Source organism: Talpa occidentalis, unplaced genomic scaffold, assembly GCF_014898055.3.
Source record: "Talpa occidentalis isolate TD23 unplaced genomic scaffold, MPIMG_talOcc4v2.1, whole genome shotgun sequence".
NCBI lineage: Eukaryota > Metazoa > Chordata > Mammalia > Eulipotyphla > Talpidae > Talpa > Talpa occidentalis.
The window spans coordinates 32,263,480-32,285,810 of record NW_026555331.1 but is presented as its reverse complement, the minus strand read 5'-3'; the positions used below and the strand labels follow the sequence as shown (position 1 = coordinate 32,285,810).

General features: G+C 45.0%; 1 protein-coding gene and 1 long non-coding RNA gene across 2 annotated transcripts in view; one reads left to right on the top strand and one right to left on the bottom strand.

Moving 5' to 3' along the window:
• LOC129145288 (uncharacterized) overlaps positions 1–21,214 on the bottom strand; it is a 33,703-nt gene extending 12,489 nt beyond the window's left edge. Inside the window, exons 1-2 of the long non-coding RNA XR_008550597.1 lie at positions 21,034–21,214; positions 17,840–17,926 (exon numbers count right to left, since the gene is read on the bottom strand). This is a non-coding gene — a long non-coding RNA (uncharacterized LOC129145288). The remainder of the gene's footprint in view (positions 1–17,839; positions 17,927–21,033) is intronic.
• KCNS2 (potassium voltage-gated channel modifier subfamily S member 2) lies at positions 2,515–4,381 on the top strand. The gene has a single exon (XM_037503528.2). It carries the CDS (start codon positions 2,836–2,838, stop codon positions 4,267–4,269), a length of 1,434 nt encoding a protein of 477 aa, XP_037359425.1. The 5' UTR covers positions 2,515–2,835; the 3' UTR covers positions 4,270–4,381.
• Positions 21,215–22,331: the final 1,117 nt, after the last annotated feature.

The window sequence follows — 22,331 nt, the reverse complement described above, 5'->3', positions numbered from 1 at the left end:
ATTACGCAGGCACCTAAACACACATACCCTCGGCAAGGGCTGGCACACTCTCCGCAGCACTCCCAGGGGATAAGAGAGGCCCAGGGACCTATAGGCTGTTATGGGGATCTGGCCAACCTAGAGAGGGCACGAGGTGAGCATGCTCTAAAACACAGACCTCTGAAGAAACAGAGGCAAAGGTAACAAATGCAGACTCTTCTCTCCTGTCCTCCCTCCTCCCCCCTTGCTTCACACACATCCCTTTCCAAAAGCATAAGACACAAGAGACTGGAAGCTCATGTGACCCTTCGCAACTTATTCTCTCTACCCACATGTACCCACCTCTCTGGAACCCCCTGTGTTTGCAGAGGCCTGCGAGGATCTGGGTGTGCAGCCCTCTCAGCAGGCAACACACCTGCACACACACCCACACACATATCCAGAGGCAGGTGGCTGGCACAGGGATGGATCTTTTAAGTGTGGCCAGGCCTGGATCCAAAAGCCCCACATGAAGCCACAGAGAGGAGTCCCCAGGCCCTCCAAGGAGCCTCCAAGCACTGGCACTCCACAGAGTACCAGTCCAGCTGGATGGCATTGCCAGGGTCATGTTACAGAAAGGATGGTCTTGCTACTGTGGTTGTGGTGGCTGCCAGAGCCACACCACAATGGCATCCCCAGGATTTCTGACCAAACCTATAGCCCACTAGCTCCTTGCAAAGCCCCCCAACATGCTCACTATTGCAAATGAGGACCAAAAAAAAGGGCTGAGAGCTGGGGGAGGGGTGTGCTCCCCTCCCAAATTCCAGGGACTGTGGGATTTGGATTTAATGTTGGGATTTGAATTCTCAGCTAGGCTCAGTAGACAGTGTGTTAAGGAACAATCCTTAACACAACCCTAGGAGATCAAGAGGTCATATCTGGGCTACAGATCTCCTAGGGAAAGAGGAAACAGGTACTGAGCACCTCTGTGCTGGACCCACACCCACGTACCTGTTGTGTGTGCACACACACCATTCTCCTTCGGTTAAACACAGGGAGCCTGCCACAGTCCACTGACTACTATGCTGTATACAGCACTCTGTACGCACATCACACTGACACGCCTTAAATTCCCCTGCTCTGAGATGCACACATCTCCCCACCCTTCAGAGATCCCATTTTTATCAACACTGCACACACGGCACTGAAAATCCCTGCTGTCCTCACACTGTACACACACAGCTCCCTGCACTCTTCTAAAACCTGCGCCTCCACCTGTGCATAAACCGCACCCACACAGAGCGACCAAAGGGAACTCTGTGACTCCCTCCCACGCTCGTGGGGACTGTGCTCCTGCCCCTTGAAAGCTAAGGGGAGCAGGACCCCGGGTTTCCTTGCCCCCTCTTCTCTCCCGCTCCAACAAGCCCCCGGGATTCAGGAAACTTTTTATTAGGTCCCTAAAAGGGGAAACTGGAGTTCCTCCCTTCCTGTCATTTTCTGGGACTCACGCAAGCCACCCCTCCTTCTTAATTCTCCCCGGTACAGCTCCTGGGAGAAAGGTCACCGTAGGCAGCCCCCGGGCGCAGGCAGGAGGGAGGGTGGCAATAACAGCTGTTGCCGGCGGATGGGCGGGGGGCTGGGAAAGGTGTCGAGACGGAGGGCGCACAGGGGTCGCCCTGACACGCCGGAGGAGAGCAGAGCCGCCGAGGCGGCAGCATCTCCCCGGTCTGGCGCGGTGACCGCGCCCGGGGCTGGGGCGCGCGGAGCTGTCCGTTCAGCACCACCGCGCCGCGCCCCAGCGCCAGGGCCCCCGCCGGGAAGCGCCCGCTCAGCTCCGGCTGCGGCTCCCGAGGGCGCCTGCGGCGCGGGCTGTTGTCTCTCCCCGGGGCTGGGAGGCGCGCGGGTCGAGAGAAGGGGGTTCTGCGGCGCGGCGGGGCCACGCAGCCACCTGTGAGCCTCCCGCAACTGCGGGCGGCGGCGGCGGCATCTCTGGCCGGAGACTGGAGGAGACGCTCGGCGGACCCCGCCCGCGGGCCCGCCGGGCACACACACAGGCGCACACACACTCGCACCCGCGCGCACACGCACAGCCAGCCGGCGGCGGCAGCTGCCGCGATGCTCGCCAGCAGGTCGGGGAAGTTTCCCGCCGGCCTTGGCCGCAGGTCCTGGTGCTCTCAGGTAAGCGCTTCCTGCACGCGCAGGGTTTGCCGGAGCAGCTCCGCTGGGTGAGGCGCGGTGCACGCGGCTGCAGGGCAAGGCGCCAGGCTGGCGGGGAGGCCTGGGGCAGGGCGGGGGTGGGGGGTGGGGGCGAGGGGCTTCAGTTGTGGAGGCTGGATGCTGGGGACGCCAGGACGACCCCCCTTTCCTGTAGGCCGGGTTTACGGACTCTGGCGGTGAATTTCCCCGCCCCCCTCCCAAAGCCACGCGCCCCCCAGCTTGGCCCTGCCTTGCCGGTGCGCATCCCGGCTCCAGTCCCGCCTGTCTGCGGCTAGCGGGCGGGGGCGTCTTCTTGGCTCGCCCACCCGCAAGGTCAGCCCGCAGGCCCCTCGGGCCTCTGAGTCTCGACCCCCCGCAAGCCTGAAGCTACCTACAGGACCTCAGGCGTAGAGGTGGAGGCGCGGCCATGCTAAGAGCAACATACCCACTCCACGAGCCTTACTTGGGAGGGGACCAAACCCGACAGAACCGCCCCACTCCCCATGTTAGTGCCCTTCAGCAAGCAGAGACCTGTCTGGAGAGAACTGGTCCCTCCAGAAAAAGGTGGGGAGAAAGAGAGGAGCGCTCCGGGCCCTGGGTGTCCTGCGCTCATTCGACGCGGTTCCCTCCGCTTCCAGGTGTAGCGCCCCCGCGCGGCCAGGGCGGCTGGCCGTCTCCAACATGACTGGCCAGAGCCTGTGGGACGTGTCGGAGGCCAACGTCGAAGATGGAGAGATCCGCATCAACGTGGGCGGCTTCAAGAGGAGGCTGCGCTCGCACACGCTGCTGCGCTTCCCGGAGACACGTTTGGGCCGCCTGCTGCTCTGCCACTCGCGCGAGGCCATCCTGGAGCTCTGTGATGACTATGACGATGTCCAGCGTGAGTTCTACTTTGACCGCAACCCTGAGCTCTTCCCCTATGTGCTGCATTTCTACCATACCGGCAAGCTACATGTCATGGCGGAGCTGTGTGTCTTCTCCTTCAGCCAGGAGATAGAGTACTGGGGCATCAATGAGTTCTTCATTGACTCCTGCTGCAGCTACAGCTACCATGGCCGCAAAGTGGAGCCTGAGCAGGAGAAGTGGGACGAGCAGAGCGATCAGGAGAGCACCACGTCCTCCTTTGATGAGATACTAGCCTTTTACAACGATGCATCCAAGTTCGATGGCCAGCCCCTGGGCAACTTCCGCAGGCAGCTGTGGTTGGCCCTGGACAACCCCGGCTACTCAGTCCTGAGCAGGGTCTTCAGTGTTCTGTCCATCCTGGTAGTATTGGGGTCCATCATCACCATGTGCCTCAATAGCCTGCCAGATTTCCAAATCCCCGACAGTCAGGGCAATCATGGTGAGGACCCTCGATTCGAAATTGTAGAGCACTTTGGCATTGCCTGGTTCACATTTGAATTGGTGGCCAGGTTTGCTGTGGCCCCTGACTTCCTCAAGTTTTTCAAGAACGCCCTTAACTTTATTGACCTTATGTCCATTGTCCCCTTTTATATCACCCTTGTGGTGAACTTGGTGGTGGAGAGCACACCTACTTTGGCCAACTTGGGCAGGGTGGCCCAGGTCCTGAGGCTTATGCGAATTTTCCGAATCTTAAAACTGGCCAGACATTCCACTGGCCTCCGCTCCCTAGGGGCCACCTTGAAATACAGCTACAAAGAAGTAGGGCTACTCTTACTCTACCTCTCTGTGGGTATTTCCATCTTCTCTGTAGTGGCCTACACCATCGAAAAGGAAGAGAATGAGGGCCTGGCAACCATCCCTGCTTGCTGGTGGTGGGCAACTGTCAGTATGACCACTGTGGGGTACGGGGATGTGGTCCCAGGGACCACTGCAGGGAAGCTGACTGCCTCTGCCTGCATTCTGGCAGGTATCCTGGTGGTGGTACTGCCCATTACCTTGATCTTCAATAAGTTCTCCCACTTTTATCGGCGCCAAAAGCAACTTGAGAGTGCCATGCGCAGCTGTGACTTTGGAGATGGAATGAAGGAGGTCCCTTCTGTCAATTTAAGGGACTATTATGCCCATAAAGTTAAATCCCTCATGGCAAGCCTGACAAACATGAGCAGGAGCTCACCAAGTGAACTAAGTTTAAATGATTCCCTACATTAGTCAGGAGGACGTGTCATCCTCAAACACACATTATTGAGCTGCCTCTTGTGCCTCCGGCACAATCTTGGCACCTTAGTGTTATGGCAGGAGTACGCCCAGCCCCAAAGGAGAGAGATGCATGGGATGTGCACTCCAGGTTGCTTCTGCAGTATTTAGAATCATATTTAGAGGGTGGTGTGCCTGACACCATGCCTTTGCACCTTTCAACGAAATGATACTCACTGGTCTTTGCATCGTGGGCATAAAATGTTCACCTTTCTGCCTGATGAGTACCTAGATTGCTAATTGTTCTGTTCATTGTGTACTCTATTCTAGTGCTCGTGGCCCAGTACTGTCTATGAGTTGTTTGTGCTCCTGTTTTCTGGGGTTGTTATGTGAGTTCTGTACAAAGACCTCCTCTTCCCCCAAACACACGTCTGTCTAGTGGGAACAATCAATGGGATGAGACTTTGCTCACAGACATGTGAAAACAAAATCTCAGTTCTTTATACATTTCTTTCATTTAGTTTTAATACTAAAACAAAGAGAATGTGAAGTTAAGCCCACATGACGATTGCAAGTCTATAAGTTGTTTTTATAAATGATCTGTAGCTCCGTGGCTTGCATGGATGCACTGGCCACCTTTAGAACGATATATTCTGATGTTCATCTTGTAAATGTTGCTCTTTAGAGAATGTTAACTCAGTTAAACATGTAGTGAAGAGCGACAGTTTTGTTTTTGTTTTTTTTTTTTTCCCTGAGAACAGATGCATTAGGGACAGGAGCTTCAGTTAAACATAGGACAAACTGCAGGATGCTTGAAGAAGTTAGTATAGGCTGCTAACATTTTGTTTCAGGTCAGGACTCTGTCTTTTGTAGGGTGACTATGGAAACATTTATATCTGACTGAGGTTCCTGATCTAAGTCACTTGACAAATTTTGCTGTGTCTTAGATATTAGCATGTTTTTTAAATATTTATTTTTTAAAGGTGTTTAGAAATAAGGTCGTGTTGTCTTTCTCTACTAAAAAGAGGTTTACTGTTGTATTGTCTCCCTGAGGCCAACATTGTTGGGTTCCTAGCAAGGGCAGTAGCTTAGAAATGTTTGTTGCCTGCTCTGAAAGTTTATATAATAAGAGCCCTTTTATTTCCAAGCAGAATTTACTTAATTTTGCTTCTAGGATACAGTATAATATATATGATGCTCTAATGGCCTGGAATTCCTGGTTTGACATGGAAATCTGATGGTGTGAAGGGTGTACTCAAAATACAGTCATGCATAAAGGTGGTGCGGTTTGCCCAGGATGGAGCTATTGCAGTTTTCATTTCTATCTCAACTGCCTTTTGTTGGGGGAAGGTGAATAGGGGCCAGAAGAAAGGAAAGAGTTGTAAAATAAAAACTGCCACTTCATAAAATGTCATAAATGACTGCAAACTTCTTGATAAGTCTAATGCTATTGAAAAGACCTTTAAAAGTCTAAACTTGTATTGAAGTCTGAGAACACTTTCCTTCTCAAAAAATGCCTTTCCTTGTCTTTGGTTAACTAGTATGTAACATTGTGAAGAGGAACCTGGGCCCATTGTAAGATAGTTCTCCATTATCATCTAGGTAATCAGATGGCTTTCCAGTTGGCTTCCATTATTGTTCAATCTTTGAAAAAGCTGGAGAATGCAGGGGTCTAAGCACAGAGTTAGCGCAGGCTTTTTATCCAAGGCTTGGGCCTTTCCTTAAGAGGTCCATTTTGTGTCTTGGTTGGGGATAACATGTACTTCAGTGGAGTGATAAGGATCTTGTCAGAAGCTTTGTGTATTTGTATTTGCTATGCTACTTACAGAGCAGATGATTTGTTGGGTGAATGCACTAGTCAGTTATGCCCTTGAATCCCCTGTTTAAATTCTTCCATTAGACTGGAGGCTCAGTGGGCAGGGAGCTAGCCACCTCCTAGTGCCTGATAGTCTACTCTCTATATCTGTTTCTCCAAAGCATCAGGAAAGAATGAGATGACTTGGGAGGAACTTGCCACCAAGTCGATGAGCAAGGTTATTTCTCAGAATTTGTACTTGGAATTGGCTGATGTTTCTAGCACCAGAAGGCAGAGGATTCACAAATCATCCCCTGCTGCACTGAGGGCAGGTGATAGTATAAACTTGTGAGGACTGTTCAGTTTGCCAAGACTGATGGTGTTGGGTCACTGCGCATGGTATCCATGGTCACTGACCATAAAGCTTGTAAAAGATAGAAACAAGACAGAATAATTCAGTCACTCTCACAGCTAGTTTTCTAAACAAGCGAGTTTTACCACCATAAGAGATCACTCTAGTGGTTACTTTTTGCAAACATGAAAGCTGGAAACTTGACTTTTTATTTTGGTAATGACTTGCATTTATTTGGTGCCTTTCATTGGGGGAAATCCCAAAGTGCTTTAGAGACTGTCTTTTTTAACATCTCTTGTATATATAAATACTTGTATAAAATATTACTTTGCCCATCCTGGAACTTCTGTCACTTCAGAGCATGAGAATCTCCTAATAGCATTGAGTTCTCCACGTGTTGGTTTCAGATGAGGGCAAGAGAAGACAACCCAGCTGGCTTGAACAGTGTATTTAATTCCCACCAAGGATGGAGACTGAATTGTGACCTAAGGAGGAGTAACCTTTCTCTACCCCAAATTACCATCAGAGTATGAAGTTCACAAGTGCTCTCAATCGGGCTTTGACTGACCTTGGTAGTAACAATTTATGTGGCAGTTTCTTCTAGTCCCTGAAGCCAGTCAAGGAAGGTCTGGTTGATTTTCTGCCATTTCTGGAGTTAAAAATATGAATATGAGTTTACATCTTTGGCCATCAGGTTGTCAGAATGACCCACTAACCTCTTTTAAGGGGGTACAGCAGAAGCTTCAGATCATTTATTTCCAACTGTTGGCTTGAAAGCAGCTTCATTCCCAACATATTTTCAATGCCCTTGGGACAAATATTTAGGTCTGGTTTTTCTCATAATATATGTGATGAGCATTTGAAAGTGCCAGTTGGGAAGTGAAACCATGTCTTTAATGCATGGATGCATACTGGTTATGGGTCTGTATTTTCTGCCAAACCCCCCATTTCCTGGGTTTGCTACTGAGGAGGGGCATGTTGTAATGCCGAGCTTTGTAGCTCATAAGGTAGTAATTGGTATTTAATATTTAGATTTGTTATTTCTACTTATCTTAGTGTTCAAATAATTGAACTACCTGCTAATTCTTGCCTCATTTCAAAGAAAATGATTTGTTATGCACTTTGGGATAACAGTGATCTGTACAGGCTGTGTTATCTGCTTGAAGGCTTAACTGGTATTTCTTGTATGTTTTAACAGCATGACTTGTTACAGAGTTGTAATTTAAAAAATTGAGAACGCTGTTATTTGTGATGTCAGTTTTAACACTCATTAACACACTACCATGCAAGCACTGGCGCAGGCCCGGCTGAACCCTTCTGTCTTCTGACTGCACTTGAGTCTCCGTGTCTGGACTTGGGAATGAAGAACACTGACATACTCAGGACTCCAGTCTCCAAGAGTATGCAGATTAAATAGAAAAAATTATTTATGCTTTCTTAAGTCTTCAATCACATACAGAGTGGCAAATATGGGGCATTTAAAGTTGGGGGCCAGATTCCCTGAAAAAGGCTGGGCTTTTTGAGCATTTTTGAGAAAAGAAAAGCTCTTATTTTCTTTAAGTATATAGAGGTGGCTCCCCTTTTTTCTACCAGAAACTAGAACCCCAGATTGCTTTTTGGAAATAATGGTCATTTATTTTTGGAGCTCTCATGAAACAGACACCCTGACAGGATTTTCCTCTTTGATACTATCTTGCTCAGCACAGTTGAGGACGTGTCCGTGGACATGTCTGTGCCAATTCCACGGATCCTGTGTCATTCTCTTGTAGCCAAAGTACCCTCTGACAGTGAACTGGGGACTGGGTGACCTGAGTGTCCTGGCTGGTTTGATGTGAATGTTGCTGGAGGAGACATAAAACCTGCCTCAGCACCTGCTTACCTGGCAGTGACTTAGACAATGAGTCATTCCCAAGGCTGTGGTGAATCTGCAGGGAGGTCACTGGGCTAAGTGGGATTTGCTCTGATTTCTGCCTTCAACTCTGCCATCTAGGTGCATCATTTAGCCTTCCTGAGCCTCATATCCCACTGCTACAAAATAAGAAGGTTGATTAGATCATCCTAAAGCCCTAAAGCCCTTCCCAGTTCTTCATCTCAATGCAAGAACAGAATTTGTGTGCCCTTCTATATCCTCGTTATAGTGGTGAGCAGATCCAATATCTTTAATTTATTCTTAAGCAGAGCAGAGGGATTGCTCACAAACAACCTTCTATTTGCTTTCCTTTCTTTCTTTAACAGCCAACTATCATAGACAACAATTTCAGAGACAGCAGTACTGGAGCTGTGCTTCGGCAGCTGCTGTCTGAGCCAGGTGAATAGTTTTAAAACAATCAACATGCGTCTCCTTTGGGTTTTAAGCTATTTACACCTAATCCGAATTCTTGCTATTAAAAATCATTAGACAGAGGAAAATCACATTGATCCCATTTGACTTCAGGGCTAACTGCTGGCCATTTATGTTCGTTTCCGTTGTGAAGCTTAATGGACCCCCATCCTGTTCCCATGAGCTTTGGGGCCCCACTTAGGGCCCCTGAGTAGAGCCAGGGAGATCTTCCATCCCTCACTTAATTCCCACTGAGGTGGGGGCATCTGCACAAGTGCTCTTGTGTGTAACCTGCAGAAGGGTGTGGTGTCCTGTGTTAACCTGACTCAGGGATGAAGAGGAAGGCACTCAAGGTTGCCACAAGCCTTGAATTCCCACCAAGTGGGGCAAAGCATGTCTCCTCTCTCCAGCAGGGGTATAAATGAATGTTCAGGGATATTTTGGAGCCAGAATGCCTTGCATCTTAAAAGGGAAAACAAACACCTCCCTTTTGAGGGAAAGCTTAACTACTGCAGTCACATGGTTATTATCTCCTTTTATTTTTAGGAGAACTTTTAACTAGCGCTTCTACTCAAGGACTTAATCTGAATGTTACAGCCAATCGATACTGCAGATCTGAAAATCTGCCACATTTTCCTCCTTCTGTGACCTCATTTGTCAGTCATCATTCTCCTGGCTAAATTCTTCAAAGCAAATGACTGTGTCTGCAGATGACAAGCTGGTTCTTTCAGAAGATAGACACAAAAACAAGGCCTTGAAGACATGGTCTAGGGGAAAGATATGTTGGAGAGGGCAGGCGTGTCTAGGAGATGGTGGAAGTTCCTAACAAGAGGGAAAAGGAGTAGGAAGAAGCCAGGGAAAAGTTAAAACAAAAAGGGTACAGAAGGAGAGCATGAATAATAGAAAAGGCAGAGGGTATGAAGGGAAGACAGCAGACGGTAAATTAGGGAGAGCAAGAGGCTATGTTAATTTTGGTTGAATTCATTTATTTCTAATCAGCATAGTATGCTCTCAGCCCACCAGTGATCTCCTGGGAGGTAACACCTGTGGCATCAATGCCCTGGCATCTTCTTCACTTCCCCACAAAAAGTTTCAAAGTCTGGTAGACTAGAGATATGAAAACTGCTAAAAACCTTCTGGATGAAGAAGGCAGTGAGGATACAAGAAAAGGATGGGTAAATGTTTCCTCTTTAAGATGGGACTTCTGGGGTTACAACCAGAAAGGGGACCAGGTATTGGACAGACACAGGTGGTGGTGGGAGTCAGGAGAGTTGAAGGGATGGGAATGTGAACAAACCTGTACAAATGGGAGCCTCCACAAGCTAAGACATGGAAGCCAAGTAGGTAAAAATGTATGCAACACGTATAAGTCAGCATCACTGGAAAGAATAATGGTACAAAAATAGACCTGAAAAAAGTGATCTCAAGAGTTGGAGCTTCATTCTTTTGATACCCTGGCCAGAGAAAGGCTCTCAGAATGTGACTGGCAGCAGCTGGGAGGCATGGGAGAGGCCAGGAGATCTATTTGAGGTCATTGCTGTGTGCAGACCAGATGCAAAGGAAGTGGGTTGGAGAAGAGGCAGGAGTTGCTAAGGATGATTCCATAGGATTAATCAAAGACTGGGTGTGGGGAAGAGGGAGAGGGCTGGAATGGTTTCTAGGTTTCTAATTTAGTTGGTGACTAGGTGGATGGGGGTGACATCCCAAAAGACAGGGAATGCTCAGATCTTTCCCTGAGGTTGAGTCATGTTGCTTAAGTGCCTGGGGGACACACAAGATGGAGGTGTATGGAGGTTAGAGGGAAACCTGGGACCCAAGTCAGCAGCTGAGAGATGGAAGTTGAAATGGGTGAGAAACAGAAGAAAGGAAAGGTAGAATGCTACCGAAGACTCTGAGGAACAGCCATAGGGATGAGTGTGGTACAGGGTCTTGTTTTTCTCTGCTGGGTCATATAGCTGTCATCCTATTTCTCTTCCTTGCCCTTGAGAATCCACAGTCAGTGATCTCTGCTGGAGGCCCAGCTTTCCTCTTCATTCATTCCCTTATTTCATCTCTCTGACTGGCTTCTGTTCCTACCACTTTTCTCTTGGGGATCACCAGTGATTTCCTAATTCCCAAAAGTAAAGTCAATGGCCTTTCCTCAAGCTTTGTCAAATTCTTTGGTGACACAGAGCAACCTCTAAGTGCCTGCACTGTTTACTCACTGATTTGTCGATGCTGTACATTGCTGTTTTCCCAATGGCTCTGCCTCTCCTCATATTCCCACTGGTCTTCATCCACCCTCTGACCCTCTTCATCATGAATTTCTCTCTAAGTCCTGTCCTTTGCAACCTGCAGCCCTTTGCCAAAGCCACAGCCCCAACTAGCGTACAAATAATGCCTTTGTCTTCTTTCCAGACCCACATCACCCAGCCCCATGAATGTTACTTGTGTGCATTTGGAAGTCAACATGTCTAAAACTGGATTTATCACCTTGCCTCCAACTTGTTCTTCCTTCTACCTTCTTCCTCACTTATGTTAATGGGAACACAGTGTTCTCAGCTTCTTGGGTTGAAACATCAGCAATCATTAACTCCTCTCCACTATTATCCATTCACTCACCATAGCAACGATTTCACGACAGTTGACTAATTGCCAACACCACATGCAATGCAAGGAGAATAAATTAAAAGGTATTGTTGGTAGTCTTAACCTTAAGCAGTGTGGACTTAAGAGCCACTTTATCATGCATCAAAGTCATCTGGGGATTTTTAAAAAGTGTGGGGTTCTGGGCTTCATCTCATTTATACTGTCAGCTTCTTGGGGGTGGGATCCAGGAATCTGTACTGTTGAAAAGCTCCCAGGTGAGTGATGCTGGTGATTTTCAGGCCATTCATGGAGAAACACTTTGAGGGATATCCTCTACAGTCCTCACTCCCCCTCATTCCTACTTCTCCCTGGATACCAGGACAGGGGGCTTTCTTCATAGAATTTCATTCTTTGGTCCCTTTGTATCCATTCCAAAGGCTCCGACCTTACTTCAATCCTTGTTAACTCATATTTGTTAGTAATGAAGTCATGTCCAGGCTCCTCTCCTCCATTCCATCCTTTCCTGTGACCCCCTACTGGATTCATCTTTCCCCATGAATCTTAGACCAACTGGTGAGTTCTTTCACTACAGCTGGTGCTTCTGTTGAATACAGCCACAGACATAAAGTCTCACAGCTGAGGAAGTGAAAAATCCTCAGGGCCATGAAGCTCTAAAACAGAGAAAAGGGCCCTTTAAAGGAATTGCCTTCCAATGGGGCAACCAGGAGTGGGTAATAGGGACATAAGAGATTTGTACCAAGGGACATACCAAGTTGACATACAACACAAAGGGTCTGAATGTTGGAGGACGAGGCTCACCACCTGTTCAGGGACGGCCAATCCTGAGTCCTACATGAATGGGTTCCCAAAGAGACATGTGGTTCTCTCAGCATGGAGTCACCCCTGGTCATGCAGGGATGAGAGGTATGAGGCATGCAGGCTCGGGGGCAGGGAAGAAACAAAATTGGGGTTCTCAGGAAGGTTTTTTTCCACTCAATACTCTTTTTTGTCGCCTACATCTCCAGACATTTAAAGAATTCTGAGCTATTTTCAGACCTACTATGAAAAGAACTGAGGTGTTATCAGTCAGACACCCATCTAAACCATTTCCTAAGAGGAGAGCTGGCATGACTCACTTTTGATTTGTCAGCTTCATATCGATTTTTCTGGTAATCTCTGTGGGTCTGCCAGAGCTGGGTCTACCAGGAGCAGCAGAATTGTGGCCCACTGTGTTCAGGGTTACTTGTTACAAAGGACACCAACACAGGATTGTTGGCCACATTCTTTTCGTGGAACATGTGGGAGGAGAAGAGGGAAACCACAATGCACAAAACCCAGGGTGTCTCTGGGATTTCCATTGCTTGCTAAAGGCAGCCAGTTTTCTTTATGCCTATTCTGGATTTGAGATTTGAGGACTGCTTTTGGAATGAGGTGCTGGTGGGAATCGATGGAGCCCCAGAAGTAATTCTGGGTTTTCTCATTGTGGGTGAATTACTTCTATTCTGCCTTTCTGTCTTTCTTGGAACCTGAGATCTGATGATTTGAAGTATTTAAATATATTACTCTGCAATCTGTCCCCCTTAAAACACTGATTATTCAGTAGTTTCCCCACTGAAAAAAAAAACTAATTTCAAAAAAGTAAAAAATAAAAATTCCAATCTAACTAAAACATCCTACTGACCTTCACATTTATGTGAGCTCCCTCACCCCAGGGAATAGCTTTATGTGTGTCAAAGCTTTAGAACTAGGAAGACGCTCTGATGCTAAGGGACCTGTTTGTGCTGATATTTCAGGGATGAGCTTGATGCCTAGAAACTGCTATGTGCAGATGTCACATAGTCAGAGACCAAAGTGCTAGCTAGCCTCAGTAAACAATGCCAAGAGAGGACCCAAGAGGCAAAATTAAATCAACCAAGAGCCATCATTTAGCTAGGTGCAAAGCCATTTCCATTTGCCTGAACCGAGTAGCCATAGCCCCGGTACTTTCCTGCATGTGCTATTGGGTGAACAGGTACCTCAGATGGCCCCACAGGAGGAGGTTTGAAATGTCACAGAAGGGTGTATATGTGTGTGTGTGCATATGGTGCAGTGTATGTGTGTGTATGTGTCTATATGACTGTGTCTATTTGTCTGTCTTATGAAGCTCTGTGTGTTCTCATGCTGGTGTGTATGTATTTAGTGTGTCTGTGCCTGTACTTGTGTGTGTGAATGTATGCTTTAAGGGAAATTGGGGGGGGGGAACAGCTGCTCTGAAGGCCCCCACTAGAAAGGTTTTCTTTGCACTTCTCCCAAGTTAAATTATTTTTTTTTTTACTATCCAATGTCTCTCCTTTGTGTATCATAATACCCAGTATTTTTCTTTCTTAGCTCTTACTATAATTTGTCATTTTTGCTTATTGGGAGATGTCATCCCCACTAAATGAGAATGCTTTGATTGCAGGGATATTTATCTTCCATGCCCAGCACAGTGCCTGGAAAAATAAATGCTGACAAATAACAAATGAATCAAGGGCAGAAGTGCTGGCATACACCATGGTGTGAAGGCCCTCTCATCATCTATGTTGCTAGAGAAATCGCAGGTCCTTGCTGCATAACTGAAGCAAGGATTTTGAGGCCTCCTTAAAGGGACTCGTGACATGCTCGTCAGGCACTGCCACCAGCAGCAAGCCCCCTGCGTGCACATTTCTGAATTCCAGAACAGATGAAGCTATCTTCATTCAGCTAAACTATCCCATAGGGTAATGACTAATGCATGAACCAGTTTCTGTGTGAAGAATGCCCAAATGGATGAATATATAACTGACCCACTCCTCTCGGGGCAGGGTCCAATAGAGACCACCCACATGGGCTTTAAAGCAGAGGGCACTACAGGTGCTTGCTGTCAGGACAGCAGGTGTTACTCTCCTGGTTAGAGGGGCAGTATAACATTAATATGTCATTGCTGATCCTACAGCACAAATCAGAAACCAAATCTGAGCCCTTCATTTATATGTATCTTCTTTGTGGATAGCTAAGCAAAATGCAGTCTGCATACTGATTGGCCCTTAGTTCACTGACTGGAACATGAATGAAGCGGATAGGGTATGTGCAGGTGTCGGAGGAGGAACTTCTGGTGTACACTTGTGTGCTGTGTGCTGGCTGTGAGATGGTAGAGATGGCCTATGAATTTGCATACAGATCTTCATGCCTGGAGAATGTAAGAGTGGTTTTATCAAAGCTCCATCCTGGAAATGACTCAGTATCACTCAGAGAACTGACAATTTTTTTCCCATGTTGGTTGATAAAAATCAACCTCATACTTTTTAGTAGCTCCTAGCATTCCATTGTGTAGCTTCTTTAGCCAACCTTCACTAACACCACTCCCCCTCGGCCCCCATAATCAATTAGTGACATGAGTAATATCTTCCTTTGGAGGCTAGTGCCTTGTCCAAGGCTACTCAACTAGACAGTGGTAGAGTTGGGTTATAGTCAGCTTCTCTCTGGCTCCAAAGTCTATAATCACTTGCATAAATTAACACAAATATAGAGGCCTCCCTGGTGGCGCAGCGGTTGAGCGCTGGGCTATGAAGCTGCCCACAGCCTCTGCAGCGCCAGCTTGATCCCCAGCCACTGGGCGAGGGTCCCACATGGCAAGCAGACCTCTCCTGCTGCGCCCACTGCTCCCCTCAACAGTGTACCTCAGTCCTTCTGCCTGTTCTGTTCCCCGCTCTGGCTCTGGTGAATTCTCTCACCCTCCCGTACTTCTGACTGTACCCAGTACTTGTATAAATAAATAAATAAAATCTTAAAAAATGATAAATTAACACAAATATAAAGGTTTGCTTTAAAGTGAGATAGAAAATCAATAGTTACTAACCACATTTATTGGGTGTCTTTTATGTGCACAGCAAGTGCTAGGGAACATCCTCCTTGATGTTTCTCTTCTCTTGACTTCCAACTCCCTTTCATACCTCCTTGCTGGTTATAAAATCTGTTGGCTCTTCTGCTCGCTCTACCTATCCCCCCGGGTTTTACCCTTGGTCCTCTCCCTTTTTACCATCACTTAGAACAGTCTCTGTGATTCTTTTTGTGTAGGCTACCTGACATCAGAAGTTGTCATTTCCAGGTCTACCTCTCTCATCCAGCTCTGGCTCCTTGCTGTTGTCTCCCAATGTTACTCCTCTTGAGTATTTCATAGGCATTGAAGATTTAGTATGCCCAAATCTGAACTCATTATCCTACTCTCAAATCCACTCCTAATAAACTTTGTTGTTGTCTTGGGGTGGCCCAAATTAGGGTCCTCAGTGCTTTCATTATTCTTTACCCCCAAATCCACTGAGTTGGATTGCACTGGCTCAATGTCACAAATAATTCTTGGATTTGCCTTCTCTCCATCACCACTCCCCAGGCATAATTCAAGCTCTCAGCCCCTCTCTTGGAACTAGCACAAGTCACTCTCTCTTCTCTAGTTCTCTGACCTCCCAAAACACCCGACCTATTCCTCTTATCCCTCACTTTAGTGCTCCAAGACTGCAGGTTTATTTTCTAGTTCTATTTCCAATTACATGAAAAACTGGAAATCTAGATAAAGGCTGGTCTTCTTGAATGTTTGCTTAAATATTAGGACCTGTGATATTTCCAGAAATGCTATATCAAACCACAAAAGTGCTTTACTTAAGGTCTTTCATTTTTTTCATAATGATTTCGAGGGGAAAAGAAGGGCTAAGGATGGATTTCTGGGAAGGATTTCTGCCTCCTATGCCTAAATGTATCATTAAACTGAGAATTTCTGACCATTAAACTCATTTTTCAATTTTGTACCCTAGGAGCATTTACAAATAATGTATTTATCACTACCTTTGTGTGATGGTGTTGCAGGTCATCAGCCCTTGGATTTTGCATATTGATAATGCATTTAGCAAGTTTGTGAAAGAAAAAATAGAACTCATAGAAAAATATATAGTATTGTTCTAACTTTACTGCATGTGAGATGTTTTTATTTTCTCAACATGTCAGCTGAATATTTTATTTTATAAAGCACTTTTAGGACTGGTTTGTTCCTCATGATGCAGGAAGCTCTGAGACTATTCTGAAAAAGATAGCTTATCCTTTACTTTTCACACAGATTTCTTTACCAATAGCAACAGAAATATAGGAACAAAGATTAAACTGTCTCATAACTAAAGCAAAAAACCAAAAAAAGGATGTTCTCTTTTTTTTTTTTTGCTATTTTTGTAAAGGAAATGTGATGCATAAGTCTGTTTTATAGGAATCAATTTCTAAGATTCCAGAGATATGACCATCACTACATGATGCCAGTAAAGAAACTCTGTCCCCACTCTTGGAAACTAGGGCATATTCATTCAGGCCTTAAAATATAGAAATACAGCAGCATTTCTCACCCAAATTTTCAGTCAATTGGCTAATTATTTGTTCAAAAGTAAAATAATGCATCCCCAGGTTCCTGGGTATTGGATACTGAGCAGTCTAACTCAGGCTTGGGCGATGACACAGATAACACACTGTGAACGTCAGGCCTATTCTCATGAAAGCAGTTTGTTTTCTATTCATTTCTCTGCCTGTATTTTTGTTCACTCACTCATTTATCTTCCCAGCCACCAATTCAGCAAATACTGAATGACATTAGAGACCCAGAGATGAGCAAAATAAACATGACTCATGTCCTCATGGAAAAAACCAAGGGCATCTAGTACCTAAAAATTGAACTTCTAAAATTTCTTAGCCATTGCCTAGATTCAAAATTTAACATTTCAATCACCGGTGGTTCATCCATTATTCAACCAGTGTTTATTAAAAATTGCTATATTGGAGCCTGTGCCGGTGCTAGAGATGAAGAAAATAGGGGCACAAATCCTCGCTTTCAGGTAGCTTAACTGGTAGGAGAGACATGAGTAAGTAAATGATAAAATACGGAAAGTGCAGTGATAGTGGTCCAGGTCTGGATGTAGAGGAGGTGTCCCAGAGCTGAGCTCACAGAATGAGTACAGGCTGGTCATTTTGATTTCAGGGGGTGAGAGGGAATGAGAAGACATAAGTCAGTGAAGGAGTTGAGAGCTGAGAAGAAGGAGGCAGTTCCCTGGTACTAGAGGGTACTATGTACTCACACCTCTCTGGCCCACTTTGCCCCGACACCCAATGTCAGTAAGCCTCTGCAGATTATCATTTTTTTCCATACTTTTCAAATAGTAGCTGTGAGTATAGCTGAGTATGACTGGTACACATAGGTATCAGGAAATAAGTCAGATATTACTTGGAATTAATTTATCTATAAAACATTCACTGAGTTGGGAAAACAAAAAGGAACACATGATTCTGACCTGAATTGCAGGATAGAGAGAGCAAGCAAGACAAGTGGTCAACACATTTTCACTAACGGCTTTCACAGACTGCAGGGAATACCAAATACCCTTTCTCATCTCTCTATGTGCTGTCCACACATGACCATTCTCCACCTTTCCAGGTCTCAAGGCCCACTCTGAATAGCCCTCCAGTGAAGTCTTCTTTGATCTGGCTATGATAGTTTCACTGCTATCTTTCTTATTGCACTTACCATACTGTGTATATGCGACTAAGAACTCCAGCTCTTGGGCAAAAACCATGTGCCTTCACTTCTGTATTTTCACACTTAGCATGGCAGCTGTAACAAAAATAAGAACATTTTGGAGTTTTGGTATTTGGGTAAGTAAAAGAGAGTCAGGGGGCTGTTGAGAATCTGGCCCCAGGCATGTCCAGCATGCCCAGGCATGCTCAGGCACTTCCATCTCCTGAAGGGGATGAAACAAAGCTGGTGGCCACAGACTGCCCAGGATGAAAGTTTGACCAGTTCTGGCTCAACTAACTTTTGACCTGATTTGCATGCTGTAGCACCAACCAGAACGCAGGTGACTTCTAACCTCATTTATGTAGTGTGCCACCAACAGGAACTTAATGAACTTCTAACCCTAATTGGCACAGCTGACCGGAGTGACAACTATCCCACTTTTTCTAAATGGATACAACCCCTATCTCGTTAACTCAGAACACTATTCAAGGACTCCTTGAGTTTGTGTCTCTTGGGTTGCAGACCTAAGAATATTCCAAATAAATGCTTGTATTTTGCTTCAACCAGTTCTCCTTCATGCTGGGATGACAGCTGGCCTGTAGTTGGCGCTCAAAAGATGCTGAATGATAAGTAATGAAAGTGCAAGGCACCAGTGTTGAGTGGGTGCAGGGCAGTGTGAGAGGGGATTTATGTGTGTGTCTCAATTCACTTTTCAACCCTCAGAGGTTGTTTTCTCTGATAAAGGTGAGACTTGTGGGCAGGTTAAAAACTCTCCCAAGGTCATAAAGCAAGTTAGTAGCAAAAGCTTCGAAGATATTAATCCACCTTTGAGGAGTTCTGTCTGTACAAGAGCTAAACTTTCATGCCTTTTTACAACTTCAAGATCGAAATAATGACAGTTTTGGATTGGACAGAGTATAGTACTTTTCTGCTGAAAGTTGGTTTCAGCAAAATTAGAAATAGTTACTATAGATATTGTATATATTCACATACATTATATGTATTTGCTATCATTGCTTTGGATAAATGTTAGAGGACTGGGCAAGACATTGGACACATTGAACATGAGTGAAAAACTAGCAACCCGTTAGATTTCTAAGAAATTGAAGTAATTTTGCATTAAGAGCATTCAGAATATTGTTTGGACTTCTATAATTGTCCACCATGTTCAAATTCTGAATCATACCCTGAATCACTACTTGCTTGTTAACGCAATTAACCCTTAAAATAAAAAATCCTAGCTTAAACTTTTAAGGGCTAGTGTCTACTAGCCCATTAATGTTAGGCTCTAATATCAAGCATAAATTTCAAAGACCACACTCTAAACATGTAAACTGATTTATGGTCATCAGATGGTGTGTTTTAAAAATAAACTCATATACTTTATGATAAATCGGCAGAGAATGAACTCATGATTTGCACACTGACTCATTAAAAATGAAACAGTTCTACATTTCGATTCCTTAGTGCATCTTGTTTTTTAACATCAAAGACTTCAGTTCCAAGTGCTATTATATCTTCTCATTTGAATATTTTTGCTAAGAATATTTTCTTTTTAAATAGGAAAGAAAGCTGTCATGGAATAAATGGAAAGGCTGAAAAAAATGCACAGCTGCAGGACTGCTCCCATCCAGCATGTTCTGTATACACTGGAACATTAGAAAGAGAATATTCAAAAGCCGAGAGCTCTAGTATCACATTTTATTTAGCTTCCACTCAACTAATTGCAGTTCACCTTGGAAAATTCTACAAAAATTTAAGACAACTAGTTGCTTGGTTTAAACATGGGCAGGCACTGGATTTTTCTACTAAAAATATCTTAGATTCATTAGTTTTTAGTGCTTTTTCATAAAACAGGTACTTGTTTTCTTGTGGAGGAAATTTGGGACATGACACTATATTTTGTAATATTGGTTACAACTGTCATTTCTCTCATGATGAAAAGAAAATTTCCTCTGCTATTTCTGTTTTTCCTTTGTATCTTTCCCATTTCATTAAGACTGTGAAACGGCTTATGAGAAGAACAATAAAAATGGACAAAGGTAATTAGGCTTCCTTAGGGATACTGATATGTTGACTGATCTGAGATGTCTAATGTTTGCCTGGTCAGATTAAGCCAGTTTTGGTGTAAATGTGATCTGAATGGGTTGCTAAGAGCGGGATGTGAGTGTCAAGGGCCTTATGGTGTTCTTTATCTTGATTCATTCTCAAAGAGGAAGGACAGGAGTTACTACTCTCACCTTTCCTCTCATCCCCTCACCAGGTAGTAATACTCACATGTGGAAGACTCCAGCGGGATTCTACATCTAGAATCTGAACAACAAATCCTCTTGACCCACATTATCATTATTTGACACCAACAAGAACCCTATGAAAACATATAGAAGTTGCACAGGATAGGGAACCAGATCCTTCCGAGTATAGCCTAAGGACTCATACCTCAATAATTCCTTTTTCTTTTAAAAAATCTTTTCAGTTTTTATAAAAATAGGGTCAAGGAAATGTTAAGTATGTAGATCACAGAATCCTATAAAGCTATTAAGCATAAATTTGATTCAGAGCTTTCTGGGACCAATGCAAACTGGGAAACCCAGTCAATTATGTGACTCATGTTTTTTGTTTTTTTTTTAAATTTTTTTTTTTAATAGAGGCATGCTTTATTTATTTGTTTGTTTGTTTATTTGTTTGTTTGTTTTGTTTATACATGCACTGGGTACAGTCAGAAGCACGGGAGGGCGAGAGAATTCACCAGAGCCAGAGCGGGGAGCAGAGCAGGCAGAAGGACCGAAGGACACTGCTGAGGGGAGCAGCGGGCGGCAGGAGAGGTCTGCGCGCCATGTGGGACCCTCCTCTGGTGGCCGGGGAGCAGCCAGGGGATCGAGCCGGCGCCGCAGACGCTGCGGGCAGCTTCGCAACCCAGCGCTCAACCGCTGCGCCACCGGGGAGGCCCCGTGACTCATGTTTTTTTTGAGGACCCAGATTGCTAACACTTCAGTGAAACAAAACTTTATGGGCATAAATTTGAAATTTCCCAATGGGTATTCACAAATGGGGCCATAGATGTTGACCTTAGCAATATTTCTAAAATAGAAAAGATAGTCTTGGGCAAGGAGGGGGTTTAGCTTAATGTAACAACTTTGCTCTAGGCAGAAAGGAAATACTTTTAACAATTGAATATGATTTTCTTCAGTGCAAATCACTACCTGAGAGTAGAGTGGGCCCTTCAGGGAAGACACATCTCGGTTCTAGGAGACTCTAATGCACTTCAGAGAAGTTAGAATTATAAACTTGTTTATCAATGAAGAACAGCCATTTTCTTCAAATTTTGCAAGACCAATGCACTCACTGAAAAAAGAGAAAAGTTTATTTTTCAAATTATTTTCTTCGTGCTGTATGCCAGGAACTCTGCTAAATATTTCACATGTACTGGAATATCTGATCTTCACCATTGCTGCATTATATACAGACGAAGCACATGAAATACAGCTCAACTAAATGGCTATTCTTGCCCCAGGCAACAAAGACATAAATGCAGGAATTTGACTCCCAGTCTTTCAACTCCAGAGTCATGTGCCTTCATTATACTAACATTAGTTTCTCTTTACAGTGCTCATTATCAAAGACAGACTTTCGTAAAGAAGAAAATATATTTTAGTTTACAGAAAACACGGCTTTCACGACACAAGAACTCCGAATATATCCTAATAGCCAAGGGAAGAAATTTTGTTGGTATAACTCACCATGGGAACTTAAGTAAATGGATCCTGATATTTTTCTGTACATGTAAAAGGACCCTATTTCAGAAAATGTAGGTTCCATTGAAATTGGGGGGAAAAAGATACTAATCAGCTAACAATGGTCCTCTCCTGTTAACTGAAAAGCAGTTTCCCTCTTAGATAGATTGGCAGGAAGGCTTAGCAACCCTATCTAACATGCTAAAGTCAGACCTCTTGTGTTTATTAGGCAATGTCTCCTAGTGGAAAAAGCAAAGATCTTGGAGATAGAGATGGTAGTTTAAAGGTCATGCTGGCATTAAATATCTGTGTGACCTCATTTAATTTCTCCAACCCTTGGTTTTTTCCCTGAAAAAAAAAAATGCATCTTGTTGTGAAAGTCTGAGATAATGTATTAAAGTGTTGCTGGGTTTCGTGTTTCCTGGACTTAGGAGTTCCTCGGTTCTTGAATATGGTGTGAGAAGAATTCACAGCCAGGTCTTTAGCAGAAGCAAAAGCAATGTTCATTTAAAAACAGAATAAAAGGACACTCAGGGAAAGGTCCCTGGGTGGGCAGAGTCCTTGGTAAGAACAACTGCAAGGGAATTGTGGGGGCTTCAGCCTTAAATAGGGTGCAGTAACTTTTCACTCCATCCCATCTGGATTACACTGTGTAGGTGCTTCCAAAGTATTGATTTACTGGTTCAGGCAGCAGTTTCTAAGTCACTCCCCATTCTACTGTGTGCCCACCGCAAGGTGTTGGGGCAGGGGAGAGCAATAGGCTTGAG

Excerpts from the sequence above, each read along its gene's own strand:
- KCNS2 (XM_037503528.2), top strand. The coding sequence starts at position 2,836 with ATGACTGGCCAGAGCCTGTGGGACGTGTCGGAGGCCAACGTCGAAGAT.